General features: G+C 34.7%; 1 protein-coding gene across 2 annotated transcripts in view; it reads right to left on the bottom strand.

Moving 5' to 3' along the window:
* Positions 1–368: 368 nt before the first annotated feature.
* grm4 (glutamate receptor, metabotropic 4) overlaps positions 369–19,855 on the bottom strand; it is a 233,237-nt gene continuing 213,750 nt past the window's right edge. For both annotated transcript variants that reach the window (XM_065279718.2, XM_065279719.2), the window contains exons 10-11: positions 19,002–19,251; positions 369–1,650 (exon numbers count right to left, since the gene is read on the bottom strand). In XM_065279718.2, coding sequence (XP_065135790.2) covers positions 1,601–1,650; positions 19,002–19,251 — 300 coding nt within the window. In that variant the 3' untranslated portion in view covers positions 369–1,600. The remainder of the gene's footprint in view (positions 1,651–19,001; positions 19,252–19,855) is intronic.

Below are 19,855 nucleotides of genomic sequence, written 5' to 3'. Positions count from 1 at the left end.
TTACCTAAGAAAATAATAGTTTTTAGGCAAACATATCAAATTTAAGTGAATTTGTGCTTAAAACAAGCAAAAAAAACCTGTCAATTGGGTAGGAAAAAAATTCTTGAATATTTCTTGAATTGAGTGTTTAAGAAAAAAGTTCAAGATTTTTTTTCTTACCCCATGGGCAGATTGTTTTGCTTGTTTTATGCACAAATTTACTAAAATGTATTTTCTTAGGTTATTTTGCTCATCAAGAAAATACATCTTTATTTAAGAATTTTGAGATATTTGTACTTAATACAAGACAAAAAAAAAATGAAGTAAGAAAGTCCTCTTTTGCAATGTAAACATTTTGTGCACCCAGAGATGATTTTCAGAAAACACGATGAGTTTCGAAAAATTTCTTTATTAGAAATTATTTATGTATAAAAATCAACATGCTTCACATACCTCATATGTCTTCTTTTACAAATACTTTAATTCAGGCACTGTTTCTGACTTTTTTTTAGGATGAAAAGCAAACATTAGCAATCAGGAACGCACATTAAGTTGCCATTTATCACGGTCAACATAGACATTTTATTCCGCAGCACAAACAGTGCAAAAAACAAAGAATATAGGAGAAATCATAAGAACTGAATCTTAAATTCACAAACATCTAAAGAGACAAATAGCACGTCTCTCTCTACCGCCTGACACACGTCTGGATACGAAAACTCCCTTCGAGCTTCCTGGAACAATCTGGATCTTGATTGGTGATGCTTCGAATTTCTTCAAAGCAAATTTGCTTTAACAGAATTGTTATGTATGTGACTTACTCGATCTTTCCCGGTTCAGTGGACGTAGATTCCAGTCGAGCGTTCCCAGGAAGTCGGTCACGCGTTTTTAAATTGTGATTTTGCCGATGCGCAGGCGACTGTGACAGCTACAGAACATTTGGACGACAGGGCAGTTTTGAGTTCCTCAAAAGGTGTGTACTTATGCACAAGCAAACATTACTCCAGAGAGCACTTCATACATCTTCAACGGTTTCACAAGGCCCATGGTGAGGTAACAATACAGCGACATAGTTCAACAGCATTCCAGAAGGTTCTTTTTTAAAAAAAGAAAACAAAAAAGAAAAGAAAAAACAACACAGCACAGGATGTCAAAACCAGCATGCTCAATATCGGTAAACAATGATCACTGTCTTCGCTGTTGTCATCACCGAGGCGAAAACAAGAGGGGGAAAAGCTCCATGTGATTATTTTTTTATGCTTTTTCATATTTTTTAGTCACCACATAGTGTTAGCATCAATGAAACAGCGGACACTGACACGTGGTCCTCAATTAGTGAGCATCACTTCAACAATGACATTTGGAATAGATATAGCAAGCTGTAATGGAATTGTCTTGGTGACAAACCGTCTTTCCGAAACATCACTGTCTCAACAGTCACGGCCTCCCGAGATGCTCCCTATGTGACTTCACATAAGCTTCATTAATGGAAACGTGTCTGTGGGGTCTTCAAACCATCCGCCATCTCACTCCTGTCTGGTTAGCGTGAGAGTGATTTATCTTGAAATGCTGTCTTCCAGGGGGCACTTCTGGGATTTAGTAGTGGCCTTTTATCACTTACCTAGATTGCATGGTTGCTGTAGCTGATGTATGTTTGTTTAGTGGCGAGTCCTGGGAAGGAAAAAGAGAGTATGACGTCAATATATCATTTACGGTGAAAATGATGCATAAGTAGAAATTTGTCATTGTAATTTGCCATTGTCATAATCGGAAGACTAGAATGTTAACGATTATAAAACCAAGCTTGGTTTGACAGATGCACCAGCTTGATTTTAATATTTGTGGCATTTTTTCCTTTTATTCAGTATACAAAACTTTTAAAATATTATTATTTGCCAAAAGAATGCTTGCAATTTATACTGTATTATAAACAGTATGAGTTATTTAAAAAAAAAAAAAACATATTTTGGGAGTAGAGGGGTATAAAATCGATGCTATAAGGAATATGTGCCGACGATAAGACTGTGACTTTAACACAGCTACTCAAAGACAAGTGCATCTAAAATAAACGACATAAAAATAAATAGGTTATTACAAAATAACAACCAAATTTTTGGGAGTGGGGGTGTAAAATGGTTGCTATAAAGAATATGTGCCAAAGATAAGACTGTAACTTTAACACAGACAAGTAGACAAGTGCATCTAAAATATACTATAAAAAATTGGTTATTAAAAAAGTCTTGGGAGTGTAAAAAGGTTGCTTTACAGGATTTGTTTCAGTGGTAAGACTGTAACTTTAACACAGCTTCCCATAGACAAGGTCATCTAAAATAATACTGTATTACAAATTAGTTATTTAAAAATCGAGGTGTCGGGGTGTAAAATTGTTGCTATAAAGAATACACTGCAAGAAATTATTTTCAAGAAAAAATCTTAGTCTTGTCTTGTTTTCAGTAAAAATATCAAAAAATTCTTAAATTAATATGCTTTTTCTTAATGAGCAAAACGAAAAGTCTAGTTTTTAGACCAAAAATATCAAATTTAAGTGATTTTGTGCATAAAACAAGCAAAAAATCTGCCAATGGGGTAAGCAAATTTTTCTTGATTTTTTCTTAAATTTAGTGTTTAAGTAAAATGTTCAAAATTGTTTTGCTTACCCCATTGGCAGATTTTTTTTTGCTTCTTTTATGCACAAAATCACTTAAATTTGATATTTTTGGTCTAACAAGTTTACTTATTTTCTTGGGTCGTTTTGCTCATCAAGATAAAGCATCTTAATTTAAGAATTTTTTGATATTTTTTACTGAAAACAAAACAAAAATACTAAGAATTTTTTTCTTGAAAATAATTTTTTGCAGTGTATGTGCCGACGTTAAGACTGTAACTTTAACACAGCTTCCCATAGACAAGTGCATGTAAAATAATGCTTTATTATAAAAATATGTATATAAAAGTTTTGGGAGCGGGGTGTAAAATGGTTGCTATACAGGATTTGTTTCAGTGATAAGACTGTGAATTTAACACAGCTACCCATAGACAAGTGCATCTAAAATAACATAAAAAATTAAATGATTTTTAAAAAATAACAACCAACATTTTGGGAGTGGGGGTGTAAAATGATTGCTATAAAGAATATGTGCCGACCATAAGACTGTAACTTTAACACAGCTTATCACAGACAAGTGTATTTAAAATAACACAACATTAAAAATAAATTGTGTATTAACATTTTTGAAAGAAGGGGTGTAAAATGGTTGCTACACAGGATTTGTTCCAGTAATAAGACTGCAACTTTAACAGCTCATTGTATGAAAGGCGAAGCAGTTTCGACTTATTTATTGTCACATCAAATGCAGGCTGTAAGTGACATCATCGTCTTTGATATCCGTGTAAATTTGCCAGAAGTCAAGTGAGCTGCTTGCAGTGCTTGAGCTTGTCTGATAGTGCAGCGGGTCTATCTTGAAATCAAAGTATGGATTATTTGACTGAGACTGTTGTCAACTTAGCACAGCAGGACACTTAAATGCCTTAAATACATGCAAACCTTGTGTCTGTGCAAGGAATCTAATTGGTTGGCTGGTTTTATACTCAGTTTAATATGACTTCAATGCATCAAATAAAAATAGTTATTTTTTATATATAACAACTTATGAAAAGTATCTATTGTCACATACAACTGGTTATTACTGTACATACAACATATGGTTTTATCATGTCATTTGTTATGCATCATTCAAAACACCCAATAGCTGTGATTAAACAGGATCACAAGTATCATTGACATTGCCTTTAACCATCCACAACCTTGCCAAAAAGAGAGTAAATAGAAAAAAATTGAGCTCATTGCATTGTCATATGGAGATCAAAAGGTGCTTCATGCAATCATGCAGGGCTGTAGGAGTAAATGGGGGGTTGCATTTGATCCATCAGTTTTCAAACTGCTGGTGCAAATCTGCAGCTCTTCTTTTCATTTATTTTCCATTTTGGATTCTCTCGAAGCACGTGAAACATAGAAACATATGCATGGTCAAAGACCAATCAAAAGCTCAGTTTTAGCCAGGGGAGGGATTAAGAAACCTTTAATTGGAGGTCTTGTAACCTATGTGATATCATACATCACACAGTAGTTAAATCAATCAAGTAGTTTAAATGTATTAAGTTTTGGTTTATTGTGTTACTTATTTTTATTGTAGAATTGTTACATTGAATCAAATACTTTTGGTTTTAATTATTGAAAAATGAATGCTGTTATATTAGAAAGGCTATGGACTAACAATGCATTGAGAGCAAGTAATTAGTAAATAAAAACTAGGACAGTACCCTTTCAAAACGTACACCTTTGAACCTAAAGAGGTCATACTAGTATTTCTGATGTACTTATTGGTCCCAAATAGTGCATAGTAGGTACATATTAGTACCAAATGTATAGCCTGCAAATCTATACCTAAATAGCACATACTGCAGACCTGTTTAAAGGGCACTGGCGCAGTGACAGCTTGGGGCAATTTTTGGACCATTGTTTTGACAGTGTAGCCCAATTAGTAGAGCGTTACCACAGCAAAGGTCATGGGTTCAAACACACTCACTGGTAAAATGTATAGATTAGATGCACTTTGCTTAGAATAAAAGCATAAATCTAAATATAATGTTTCTTATTTGCTAAATATGCCGGTCATACAAGGTGCATTATTATGAGGGAATGTCTGTGTTCGCAGGTTTGGGTTTTGTAGGTGCGAGATTTATTCAGGAGAGACCTAAAGATAGCAGCAGATTTGTTTTCATGCATATTTAAAATCAGGTAGAAAAACTTTCAGACCGCCTCATGACCCAGATCAAACCAGCACAAACTGCAGTGCAAATTATTGTAGGATTGCAAATATTATTTATATTATATTTATTAACCAATATTGGTTGGTCTTCACCATGTAGTTATTAATGAAATTTGTACATTTTTGTTTTACAGACATAGAAAGAACAGAGAAAATGATATATGAGAGATATCTAAACATGATATATGTATGAACAAAAGTTTAAGATAATAATGTTTATATGATTTAAAAGAAGTCCATCAAGATTACCATTATCAATATTACTATTAATTAATTTACTTATTTATTTAATTAATATTATTATTGCTATTACTACTACTATTACTTATTATTTATATGATTTTTTTATCTTCTTCCTGATCCTTCACTCTCCCCCTAAGTCCGGATGAAATTTGAATTTTTGTTTATTTGTCTATCATTACTATTATTGCTATCTGTCACTTCATGTTAATATAATTTTTCATTATTATTATTGTTAATAACATTCCTATTATTATTATGATTATTATTGTTATTATCACCCTCCTTATCCATTTTGTTGATTTATTTACATCTAATTATGTCTGTTGTACTTATTCTCCTTTATTCAAAATTTTTCCACTCTTAAATACAATTACATTTACAGTTATATACACATACACACACACACCACACACTCACATTTCTTGCTGGTTGTTATGTTTGTTTTGTGGATCTATGTATTTGTATTTTGCATTTAATTTCTAATCTGTAAATATTGTAATTGTCTGTTTGCAAAATAATAAAAAAAAAAATATCCATATCCTAAAAAAAAAAAAAGAAGTCCATCAAATGTTTTGTGTCAGTACTTAAATGATCAAAATACTTATATCCAGTTAGAAAAAGGAAGAAAAATTAAAATGCTCTTTTCAGTCCGTTAGTCTGTAAGCATTTTGTGTGTAAAAATATGACATCATATTACTGTAGGCAGCAAACATAAATTATCTAAATCCCCATGTGATATCTATAATCTAAAGAAAGGTATTTCTGCAGCATGAAGTTTTGATGTATTGCACAATGCATAGCTAGCAAAATGTTGCCATGTTACCAAATCCCAAGGGTTTAAGACACCTTATATTTTCAAATATGCTCTCTAAAAGAAATGCAAGAAGCTGTTTTGGACCTACAGTACGGTATTGTTAATATCAAGATTTTGGTTTTCTGTTGTGTATGGGTAGTTGACAGACTTTTGAGAAGTTGACATCCTGTGGTGTGGCGTGCAATACTTTTACAACAACTTTAAACAGCAGTTCTCTAATTAATTTATAATTATTACACTTGCAGTAATCATAACCATATTAATTGAGAAACTACATGGCATATTTGTACTTTCAAAAATGCATTTGTCGCACCACAGGACCATTCAAAATGAAATAAACATTCGAGATGACTATAAACTGTTAAAAACTTGCAAACTTTCAAGAAAAACGCAGACGAGTTACATTATAACACTTTACAATCCAGTGTGCGTAATACACAAAAAAAAAATTTGCTTTACACAACAGTTTGTCTGTTTAGGGCTACTGTAGCAACATGACAGCGGTGTATGTAGATATAAACGGCCCATTCCAAGGTAATAAAAATAATACATTTTATATTGTTATAATATAGGCCTATATTATATTGCATTTCTGTCAAGAGATCCTTCTAAAAGTAACACAATGCGCCTTTAAATCCTAAAAAAAACGTTCACAGACATGTTATGCATCAACGACCTGTATTTCATCTGTTAAAGCATTTTATTCCTCAAATACAACCTGTTCTTTATGGGTTTGATCATAATCAAGCACATTGTAGATGTACTTTATATTCACAAACTGAATAATGATGCTTAACTGTATGATTCACCAATAGAGTGAGGTAATTGTGTCCTCATCACAGCAATCGCTTTCATTTGTGTAAATTTAGATATTCTGCATTGTGCGGACTGAATAATTGTGTAAAAAGCATTTCAGCATTTTATATCTTCCTATCATTACAGATGCTCCGTCATATTAAAACGAAAGCAAGTTTTAGTGTTTTAAAATATTATTGAGAATGAAGGGGTATTACAGTCAAATAAATATAGGAGCATAATAGATGTAAAAAGTATTTAGATCTAATGATAGAAGTTTAGATTAGATGGTCACGTAAGACTGGATTTCATTTAAATCGCAACTGCATTATAATAAAGTTAAGTCAGTTAAGTTATATAACTAGGCAATTCAATATTAATTAACCAGAATTCAATAGCATTTGGATTTATGATGCTATTAAAAATATATGTGTAAACTTCATAACAAGGGGAGTGTATCAAATTATGCAAAAATGTGAATAATTTACAATAGGTCAAGCCAAGCCAACATACTGTGCAAAATCTGTGTGTGCGTGTATGTATTGATCATCTCTATAGTTTTAGCAACCACTGTGAATGGCGTAGGTTTATATAATTACTTTTCTGCCATATGAACCAATGAGAATGTATTTGGTCATTAGAGCCACTGAACTTCAATGCACGAATGAGATATTTCTCAACTGACCTTTAATCAGACACAGACATTGCCAGCAGGCTAATGTATTTTTCATTAAATGGTAGCCTATAAGGAAACAGTTGCATACATTACCTAAATCTACACAAACACTTAAAAACAAAGTTTTCTTGGACCAGTGCAAAATTATGAATATGTTGGGAAGGAGAACAACCTACTGGAAAGCAAATATCAAAAAGAAACACTAACGGCAAAGTCTGTGAGGCTGAAAAGGAGGGAAATATTCACAAAAATAAGAATTTGAAAGAGTGGTATAATCCAATTATAAAAATAAATATAGCTGCAAGCAGCGATTAGCGGGGTTCAAGCGATCTGGGACCTTAAAGGGGTCATAGCGTGAAAATCTGACTTTTTCCAAGTGTAAGTGCTATAATTGGGTCCCCAGTGCTTATATCAACCTAGAAAACATGAAAAAGATAAAAAATAAAATAATCGAGAGCACAATTGAATTTCAATTACAACAAACCACCATCATTGTGATCAGTGTTTGCATTTCATCCACTCATTTGCATTTTAAAGGAAACACCCAAAAACTGCACAATTTTGCTCAGGCCTACAAAGTGTCAATTTTAACATGCTATAATAAATGATCTGTGGAGTATTTTGAGATAACACTTCACATACACACTCTGGGTACACAAACAATTTATTTTACATCTTTAAAAAATCTCATTATATGAACCTTTAAGACCTTTAAGGGCATGCCTGTTTAGATTTGCTGCATTGTTATCAAATATACTTAGAATATGAAATACTAACATGTTACCAATTAGGTAAATTTTCTGAAGAGAAAATTATGTGGTGCATGCTGTTGCAAGATTTGTCACACAAAATGTTTCAAAAATTGTTAACATGAGACAAAACAGCCCACCACAATTTCTCTACGATGTTCTGATATAGAGATATAGGTCTCATATGGCTAATCTATAACACAGCAATGATGAAGAATAAGCTAAAACACATACATGCATTTACACACAGAAGCAGAAATGGCAGGGTTAGGAAATAAGACTTTGAAATAAATGACCAATCTCCATATGCTTGGTGTCCTTTAAGAGTTCATCAACCTATTTAAATGTTTATCCTATGTTCGAATGTCACATGACTGTTAAAACGGATACCGTCAGAATGATTGACGAAATGTTATTTTAACATAATAATACTGACTTCATAAAGTTAAATCATGCATCCATTGATGAAACCTGTGAACACAATTTCATTGAGTATACATTTTAAATAATAAATAATAATTTTAGCCAGCAGATGGCAGAAGATGACATTCTGCCATCTGTTGGCTAAAATTATTGTTTTCCTTTTACAATTAATTTAACATAAAATTAGTATTGAATATTTAAAAGTAAATAAAGGTAGACACATTTTTAACTCAAATCCTGATAAGCATGCTCTTAAGTATATTAATGAGGGTCTGTGTTTCACACAGAGAGTATATATTTTTCATATAATCCTTTTATTGTGTTATTGTAAGAGAATACTAATTTATGGATTTGGAAACAATAAAGCAAAGTTACATATTTTAATATAAACATTTTTAGGCTCTGTCATGTTAAATTGTCAAATAGTGGTATAGCTCTGCAATTATTTTCATGTGATTTTAGGCTGAGCCAATAAATAACTGATCCAGATATGTTTTCAATATCAAATTATGTCAATAACAAATGTCATGTTATTTAGTAGATTTGCAGCAGATTTGCTGGTGAGCATTTGTCTGTGTTACTTTCATAAAGTGCTGCTTTTTAGTCGGGTTCTAGCAGGTCATTTATGTGAATAATAACCAATTGCATTATCACATGAAGTTTTTGGTGCAATATTTGAAAAATAACATATAAAAATGTAACAACTTTGTATTATACATCATGTCAGGACACGTTTATGTCATGGAAGGTAGAATAGAATCCTAATGCTACTGATGTAAATAAATGGAGATAATGAAAAACTTTAATCCATATCTTTATGAGTTCCTTTAAACACACATGCTGCAATTCAGTCGTACAAATGGCACCTACACCAATGTGTGACATCACATGAAATCTATGCTTACAAAAGCAGGTATTCAAATTCATTACATTTTGTATTTGATATACCTTTACACACAGAGGACAGAAAAATGTACTGCGCTGATTTTATTGTTGTTGACTGAAAAAATTCTAGTAGTTTTGAAAAGTTGTTTTTGTAATTCAAAGCTAAACAACTATAGGAATAAGACGTACAATTGGTGATAACAATTTGGCATTCATATTTGCTCACAGACTACAGGAAATTGTATTGCATTGGCTTTAGTGGTGTTGAGTGAAAAACCAAGTATTAGTTCACAAAATAGTTTTTTCATATAATCATAAACATATAGAGCAGTGGTTCTCTACTCCGTTTCTGGAGAACCACTGCTCTGCACATTTTGTATGTTTCTCTCATCTGACACAATCAGTTTAGTTAATAGAGATCTCTACTATTGTGCTGATTATGTGAAGCAGGTGTGTTGAGAACCACTGATCTAGAGAACTGTTTACTTTGCACACATTGTGTTAGATGCAAAGATTTTCAGAAAGATGAACTAAAAATCCTCACAGACACTTGGAAACATAAGACCAACAGTCCCATGAGTTTAGTTGTAATCACACACCATTAGGCTTGACTCGTACATGGTTAATACTGGTTGGCTGTTGAGTGGCATGTTTTCAAAGATAAATAATTATCCTCATAGACCATTATAAGAACCTGAAAGTAGATGTAATGTGCAAAATAACAAGTAGGTCAGACAAATATTTATGTGTCATATACATATGCTATAGTTATGGTTATTTGTTCTTAAGTTATAGCGCCACCTAATGGACAATCTCTGCAATTTTTTGCATGTGACCTCAGCTTGGGTCTATACATATGTGTACCAAGTTTCATGTTGATATCTCATTCCTATCATAAATGATAGCAATTTAAGTATTTGTGGCCCCGCCTCTTCGTACTTTTGACCGTAGTGTTGCGACGACGAGTGCAAAGTTCAACTTTTTTTTTATAATTATTGATATTCAGTGTCTAAGGAATATTCCAGCACTGGATTGGTTCAGATCGGTCAAAAAACCTAGGACTAGTTCGCAAAAGTAGGTTTAAGAGAAAATTATGAATATCTAACAAACGATTCGACTGAGACAAGTGCTTCTTGAGGAAAAGTTGTTCATTAAATGTAGCTCTATTAAATGATATAAAGATCTTGTTGATATCTGAAACACTGCATAATACACAATCACTTAAACATTGAAAAAACGTGATAGCGCCTCCCGGAGGCCGAATTTTTTCTTACTCTGCACAGACCTTCATGGCCAAGAGACAAACAGGTCCACCACGTTTCGTTTCGATCGGCCTCCGTTAACCCTGCCCAATAGCTGCTTTTTCTTGATTGGCCGATGGCGGCCATGTTTTTTGAGCTACGCGAAATTCCTTTCCCACACAGATAGTACCCTAGACCAAGAGCACCCGTGCCAAATCTCAAGTTGATCGGTCCCATATTTCTCTAGTTACAGCTCTTCAAAGTTGAAGTAGTGTTATAGCGCCAACTAGTGGTCAAGCGATGCAATTTTTTGCACGTGACCCCAGAATAGTCCGCTGTATATGTGTACCAAATTTGGTTTCGATACCTCTTTCCAATCCCAAGTTACAGCCATTGAAGTCCAAGAGGCTCCGCCCATTGGGGGCGTTTGGGCGTGGCTTGACGACGACGAGTATAAAGTTCAACTTTTTTTTGATAACTTTTCATATTCACACTCCAAGGAATATTACAGCACTGGAACGGTTCCGATCGGACAAAAAACCTAGGACTAGTTCGTTTTTATTTTTTTCGACAAAATCGAAAATAGCGAAAAAATTTTCATGACGGAAATGAAATCGGAGATATACGTTTTGTTCGTCTTGACGCAAGGAATCCAGGGATATAAGACACTTGACATTTGGACAAGAATTCTGGGAGTTATGAGCACCAACGCGTTTGTTATCGCTATAGCGCCACCTATAGGCCAATCGGGTTGATACTCTATCAACCTCTCCCCAAATTGGGTCCTACCATTTGGCCAAGTCTCAAGTCTCTAGGCCTTACGGTTTGGTCTGCACGATCCGTTCTACGGCAGAAGAAAAATAATAACTAGAATAATAAAAATCCATACAAATACAATAGGGTTTCAGCCCTACGGGCTTGAACCCCTAACTATTTGTTAAGAAACGTATGTTTCCAATTGGCCAAAAGACTGCTAAGGTCCTACCATGCATATCAAACATATGTGATCTACACTCACCTAAAGGATCATTAGGAACACCTGTTCAATTTCTCATTAATGCAATTATCTAATCAATCAATCACATGGCAGTTGTTTCAATGCATTTAGTGGTGTGGTCCTGGTCAAGACAATATCCTGATCTCCAAACTGAATGTCAGACTGGGAAAGAAAGATGATTTAAGCAATTTTGAGTGTGGCATGGTTGTTGGTGCCAGAGTATTTCCCAATCTGCTCCGTTACTGGGATTTTCACGCACAACCATTTCTAGGGTTTACAAATAATGGTGTGAAAAGGGAAAAACATCCAGTATGCGGCAATCCTGTGGGCAAAAATGCCTTGTTGATACTAGAGATCAGATGAGAATGGGCCGACTGATTCAAGCTGATAGAAGAGCAACTTTGACTGAAATAACCACTCGTTACAACCAAGGTATGCAGCAAAGCATTTGTGAAGCCACAACACGCACAACCTTGAGGCGGATGGGCTACAACAGCAGAAGCCCCACGGGTACCACTCACCTCCACTACAAATAGGAAAAAGAGGCTACAATTTGCACAAGCTCACCAAAATTGGACAGTTGATGACTGGAAAAATGTTGCCTGGTCTGATGAGTCTCGATTTCGGTTGAGACATTCAGATGGTAGAGTCAGAATTTGGCGTAAACAGAATGAGAACATTGATCCATCATGCCTTGTTACCACTGTGCAGGCTGGTGGTGTAATGGTGTGGGCAGTGTTGTATAAAGTACTAGAAAGCAATACTTGAGTAAAAGTACAAGTATTGTACTAGAAAAAGACTTTGGTAGAAGTGAAAGTTATCTTTTAAAATATTACTTAAGTACAAGTCTTAAAGTATCTGATATATACTGTACTTAAGTATCAAAAGTAATTTTCTGATATTTAATGTACTTAAGTATTTGAAGTAAAAGTAAAAAGTTTTTTTTAAAGCAAGCGGTTAGAACTTTAATTGTGAACTTTATTGTGGCTTTCTTATAGTAAAGCATATTCAGGGTTCCCATTATCTTCTTAATCTCAATCATCAAATAAAAATCAGTTTTTTCGAAGACTTTTCAGGCACAATTGTCTTAAATTCAAAGAGCAAACAGCATATTTTTAGAGCTGACATCAAATAAAAAAGCAGAAATTTCACTTTTGTATGAACTTCAGGTAAAAATGAAAAAAATAAATAACTTACACTGTAAAAAAAATTCCGTAGAAATTGCAGCTGGGTTGCCGGTAATTTACCGTAGATTTAAATTTATGTTTTTTACTGGCAATATTTTGTTCAAAGTTAAATGAACATTAAACATTTACAAGTCTTTGTCTTTACAGAGTAAAACTAAAATAACAGCATCAAGCAAAACATTCTGGGAAACAAAATCTGAAGCAAAAAACTGAAAAAGGTTGATGATGATTTCTGGTTCCCAGAATGCTTTGCATGAGGCTGTTATTGTATAGTTTTATTCTGTAAAGATAAAGACTTGTTAATATTTAAAATTTATTTAACTTTGAACAAACTCTTGCCAGTAAATAACATAAATGTAAATCTACGGTAAATTACCGGCAACCCAGCTGCAATAACATTGTAATTTCTACGGATTTTTTTACAGTGTATTTCTTTCAAAACATGAGCATATTTTTGAAAAAAGTGGAGTGTCCCTTTAAGTTAGCTGCTCTGCTAAGAAAAAATGCCAACTTGTTGTGTGGCAATGAAAGCACTGTGACTTTGATCAACTATGCAAGCGTACATTCACAATGTATAACATTAGCACAACATTATCCTATAACCACTGAGTTTTGAGTTAATTAACATAAAAGGAAATCTCAAGTTTGACAAAACGTATGATGCTTTTGAATACGTAAATACAGTCCATAATACTTTCTTTCTAACCTGCCACTGATTAACTTAGCAGTTTTTAATAAATATTTCTCAATCTAACATTAGCCTACCGGAGGGAATATTCGGCCGGCAGTTATGCTATAAATGAATTAAATAAAATCAGCGGTGTAACGTTAACGTTGACGTTTATTAAACCATCACATTAGACAGATAATTATCTGATACGGCTTATGATAACTAATGTTGAATCACATTGACATTGTGGCTTTACTTAATAACTATTATTTTAACGTACCTTGATGTGATTCTTCAGGTTGGACGGGGAGTTTTTAAATGACAAAATGTAAGTGATTTTCGGTAGGCATAAGACGCGCTTTATTCGGTAATCGGGAATCTTTAATTCCAATGTACACAAACATTTCTTACAAATACGGCCATGGGTGTATAACGTTAGCTTTCTCACCCTGTTCATCGTCGGGGTGGTCGATTACGATAACGGGAGGTCCTCCAGTAGGTGCTTTCATTGCAGTTACAGTTGTGCTTTCTCATCCTTTGGCAACACTACGCTAAAATAGAGTGCGAAATGCAATCTAGAAGCACTGATTCGCCAAAACCTCCCTTATTGAGGTCGCACACATTTCTTCTGAGTTATTTTGTAGTAACGAGTAACGAATATGCTTAGTGGAAATATATATCGGAGTAAAAGTACACATTTTATCTAGAAAATGTAGTGGAGTAAAAGTGAAAGTTGACATAAATTTAAATAGCGAAGTAAAGTACAGATACGTGAAATTTCTACTTAAGTACAGTAACGAAGTATTTTTACTTCATTACATTACAACACTGGGTGTGGGGGATGTTTTCTTGGCACACTTTAGGCACCTTAGTGCCAATGGGGCATCGTTTAAATGCCACGGCCTACTTGAGCATTGTTTCTGACCATGTCCATCCCTTTATGGCCACCATGTAGCCATCCTCTGATGGCTACTTCCAGCAGGATAATGCACACTGTCACAAAGCTCGAATTATTTCAAATTTGTTTCTTGAACATGACAATGAGTTCACTGTACTAAAATGGCCCCCACAGTCACCAAGGTATAGTGAACAAACATTATCTTTTTGAGATCCTGTTTACCTGCATCCCAAAAACATCCACAATGCATATTTCACAATGGCATGCAAATGGTACCTTACAGCTATTAATATTCAAATGTCTGCTCAACAACTGTTGTATTATTTCCTGAAGTGTTGGTGGTTCTTTTAAAAAACACAAGACAAGACAAATTGAACAGGAAACAAAATAGTCGGAAAAAAACAGAACGCCAGACTGTGACAAAGCGGCTTGCCCGGCTGTTATCTGGTGTTCTCATTTATACACATGACTGTTTGCAGAATTGCCAGCTGTCTTGTAATAACCACATGTGCAATGGCTTACAACACTAAAAACCCGTCTCGGCTTCTAGCAAATGAATAACAGTATCAGAGGAGGTGTCAATGCATCGCAACCAGAGATGAGAATCGTACGGCATTTAATGATTTTGGTCCCAACTCCAATTTTGCTTAATGATTCCTGCTACTTAATGATCCCATTAACGACTTTTGTAGTACTTTTGAGAAGGAACCCTAATTGCCATTAGTAACATCGATCTACAGATGTTTGTCCTCAATATCATGAGATATATGAATGTTTGCCATACGTTTTGTCTTTTACAGACACACTAATGGACTTTATTAACCTATGGAGTGGTAACTGTGAATAATACCCAGGGTATACGTGCCAACGCTATAAATGTGTTTCAAACTCATCATAATTATTCCCCATTAATACCTCCAGAATGTAAGATAGGGGTGTTACTTTACGCACAAGGACATGTGCTAGTTGACAACGTCACAAATGTGGCAAATTTACTAAATTTATAAAGAGAGAAAAAAGCGTCATGCTGCTGTTGTCTAGGACTGAAAATAAAACTTTATTGCTAGTTGCACAGTGTTTCCTTATGCATTTGTGTTTCACGGTAATTCGCTATGATAGCAAATAATGGGAATTCCTTCACATATCGCTTACATAGAGATGGTCCTTGCTTAGAAACACAATAGCATTATAATTTAATGCGCACATTTCACTTACAACCAGTTTTAACACATTAAAGCGATGTTGCTATCGTGCAAACAGTACATTAAGACACTTAACAGACACTTTCGCTTAATGCAATTTACAACTTCGTCTAAAAACAAGATCATGTATCAATTAGAATCGAGATCCGATTTTCCAACTTAGTGCATTTATGGAATTGCTAAGCATCCGTGAGAAGAGGATGGATTTTTGTGAGTTTACATTTGGTTTCAGCATGCAAAGAAACGGCCTGTGTTCGAAAGGACCCAAGCTAGTGTACATAACATTAATACCTCAATTACAAAAGCTCATATTTCCATTGCAGTGAAGTACAGCGTGCAAACAAAAACAGGCAAACTAAGCACATCCGATTCAAGCTGATGATGTCGACAGTCTGGCATGGCAATGCAACAAGCTTTACTGTACTGTGAACTATTTATGAAATTTAAACTATTTTAGCTGGGATGCTTTTATTTCTAAAACCCTCAATATGATTGACAAGGTATGGCTTATGTCATGAAATAAATGAAAAATACAACGTAATGATACAGAATTAATGCATGTGAATTAGAAATTTAACGTAATGGAAATGGCTAATTTGTGTCTAGTCTTACAGTACAGGACAGTGTGAATAATCTGCTGATGTCACTTTATTGTATAACTGCTCATTAATAACTTCAGAGTGCAATTACTGTATTAAATATCTTTGAGCAAGTCAAATTAAACTCACATCATTATGCTTTAAAAACATCCTTTGGGCATAAATGCCACCTTGGCTGCACTTGAATTTGCACACTATCCATTTTAAAGGGATAGTTCATCCAGAAATGAAAATTCTGTCATGTTGTTACAAACCTGTATACATTTCTTTGTTTTGATTAACACAAAGGAAGATATTTTGAGGAATGTTAGTAACAAACAAATCATGAACCCCATTCACTTCCATTGTAGGACAAAATAATACTATGGAAGTGAATGGGGCTTGTGAATGGTTTGGTTACAGACATTCCTCAAAATATCTTCCTTTGTGTTCATCAGAACCAAGAAATGTATAAAGGTTTGTAACAACATGAGAATGAGTAAATAATGACAGAATTTGTATTTTTAAGTGAACTATCCCTTTAAATACTATGCAAGATTCCAAAGCAGCAAGATGAAAAGGTGCAATTTATTTTATACATCATAGGTCTATATTCATTATAGAACAAGATACATTTAAAACAACTCAATTTTTTATTCATGTAGCAGACTTTTGATCGACCTACGAATGAGAAAGCGTTCAACAGTTTTGCCTTAAAGGGATACTCCAGGCAAATATCAAAATTACTCCATGATTTACTCACCCTCAAGCAATCCCAGAAACATATGTCCATTATCTTTCAGACGAACACATTTGGAGTTATTTTAGTAAATGTCCTTGCTCTTCCAAGCTTTGTAGTGGTAAAAACAGGGATCACAGAACAACTTTTGACTTTAAACCCCCCAAAAAGTGCATCCATCCTCCAAAGAAGTAATCCACATAGCTCCAATGGGTTACAAAATGTATTTTAAGGGTAATCGATGCAATATTGTTAGACAAACATCTATATATCAAATTTTATAAACTTTAAAAACTAGCTTAACTCTTTCCCTGCCATTGACGAGCTATCTCGTCAGTTAAGAGAAAACACTTACCTGCCAATGACAAGTTTTTACGGCAACCCATATTTCTGCTATTATCCTTTAGGTGGCGGTCTTCCTCACCTCAACTTATAAAACCCAGAAGGATTGCCCTAGGGCAGTGTTGCTCAAACTTTTTCTGCGTGCGGCCCCCCTTGTGTACGGTGCATTCCATCGTGCCCCCCCCAAAGAAAATTTATGACAAACAACTGTTGTAAAATGTAAATTAAACAAAAAATATTAAATTATACAAAGTAGTGCTGTTGGTTAGTAGCCTTATTTTTTTAGGTTTAATTACACAGAATTCATGATAAATAAATGTTTTTTATAAAATGTCATAAAACTGGGGCCCCCCTGGCACTATCTCGCGGCCCCCCTGGTGGCCCCGGCCCCCAGTTTGAGAACCACTGCCCTAGGGCAATTGCCCCAGTCCGTGTAAGTTTTGATGATCACTCTGCATCCGATCTCTATCAAAAGTCCTTCACAAAAATGGAAATTTCTCAGCTTTTTCCTCAAAATTTTGTGTTTTTGAAGAAACTTAACCATATTTGAGAGGTGATCAAAAGAGAAATAATGCAGGTAGGATGAAACTTTTTTGTAATGCAGAGGGTCTATTCTTTCATTTGATATATTGTATGTTTATATATTTTAAAAATAAAATTTTCCGGAAGGCATTAAACTTTTGTTAAAATCATGAAAAATGCTGGCGCTGGCTGGCAACTTAAAAAAAAAAACTCTGGTGGCAAAAGAGTTAAGGGAGCAATCCCAGACTCAATTATGGGACGTGTTTGGGTTCACACAAAAGGCACACTGACAGTTTTATGAGACTTTTCCGGGATCAACGTGCTGTGTAAATGAGGTTTTTAAAAGTTAAGGCACCAAAAAATTTAGTGCAGTACACACTTCAACGTAAGGGCCTGGGACTGTTCGCATACAGTACTTTTGGTGCCTACAGTACTTTTCAGCATCATTTCCCTGAGGCTCCAGAGAAATCAACTTCCCTTTGTGTCCCAGGTATTATAGATCTGTTTGGTCTCACCTATTCAGGTGTCTATTTTTGCGATCATTCTTAGTAAATCACCCGCAATATGCTTAAAAAAGACGTGCGCCCACAAATTTGCTCAATTGCTCAAGCCAATTAGTTTCCTTTATTCTGCATCTTAGTAAATCACAGTCTTAGTACATAGTATAATTATGAGAACTGAGACGCAGCCTTTCTCTTTATGTCTCAGGGGTGCATTTGTGCTTTACAATGCAAGTTATTTCTGCTGAGGCAGCTGGATTTCTTTTCTGTTGTTCTTTTCTAAAGCATGTTTGTCAGCTCCTGTGTTTTATAGATATTTAAATTACCTGGAGAGGAGCGCTCTACCTATTCATCCATTTAAAGCATCTGAACCTTTCTTAAGGTAAAGTGTAGAGATTATCTTGTTATGACGGTCACATATGAGTCTATTAAACATTTTCACTGTATTCAACATTAAAACAAACAGCCATCTCAAGTTTCTGCATTTAGACTTTGTTCTTATAAATGGATCTGACTTGATTTTATTCCTTAAATATGCCATCATAAATTAGCACCCCTCCTATTGTTACAGACAAGTATAAACTGTGTGAATGTTTTTAACATAAAAAAGGATCTACAGATGGGTTTGTATCTAGACTGCAGTGAAGCCCAAACATTCCTTCCAGGATAACAATAACAAGTTTTAACATCTGTGTCAATGGCAATCAAGCATTTACCCACAACCCATCTTACCCTGAGATTCCAGGCTCTCGCACAGCTCAGATTTGGCTTCTCCGTTGGGTCGCAGGCTTGCTTTGGGGTTGAACTTGTTGGACATGGTGGCAGCAGTGACCACAGCCTTCAGGCTGCGAGTGCTGCGCTTGGCCACGTTCTGCTCCGGGTGGAAAAGCACCACGTAGACCTTCGGCATATAGAGCATCCCCAGAGACACAGATGCGCTCAGACTCACCGAGATGGTCAGTGTGGTTGTTTGTATGTACATCTGCAGAAGAGAACAAAATAGAGTATTAAAAAGAGTATGAAATTCTGTTATTATGGCTTTTTAACAATGATAAAATAACAGTATCACATATAACCTAAAACAGCATACAGTAACGTAACATGCTCAACAAACCTGATATTAAACCTAAACCTAATTTTAGGGGTGGTCCGAATACCAGGTTATGAGCTTCGAATCAACACTGAATCAACATTGAATATTCAAAGCTTTGTTTGGAGAGGGCTAAACATATTTTTCTCTAATAAATGCAGGAATCTCTGTTTCTGTCTGTTTGCATTTTTATTGTGTTAAGAACCGTTCATCCTATCAATTTCAGGCATTGCGTGTGTTGCTGCTGAGCAAAGAGAGTGCAATTTCGCATTTTGGTGCAATATGGACACACGACACGTTCAAAATAAACAAATAACATATAACACCAAACAAAATAAATAACGTAACACGAAACAAATTACATATAACACCAAACAAAATAAAAATAACGTAACACGAAAAGATTAAAATAACCCCAAACAAAATAAAAACAACGTAACACGAAACAAATTACAGATAACACAAAACAAAACAAAAATAACGGAACAAATAACAT

The sequence above is a fragment of the Paramisgurnus dabryanus genome, chromosome 7, assembly GCF_030506205.2.
Source record: "Paramisgurnus dabryanus chromosome 7, PD_genome_1.1, whole genome shotgun sequence".
Lineage (NCBI taxonomy): Eukaryota > Metazoa > Chordata > Actinopteri > Cypriniformes > Cobitidae > Paramisgurnus > Paramisgurnus dabryanus.
Note: the sequence above shows the minus strand (reverse complement) of the source record. Positions and strands in the feature narration are given on the sequence as shown.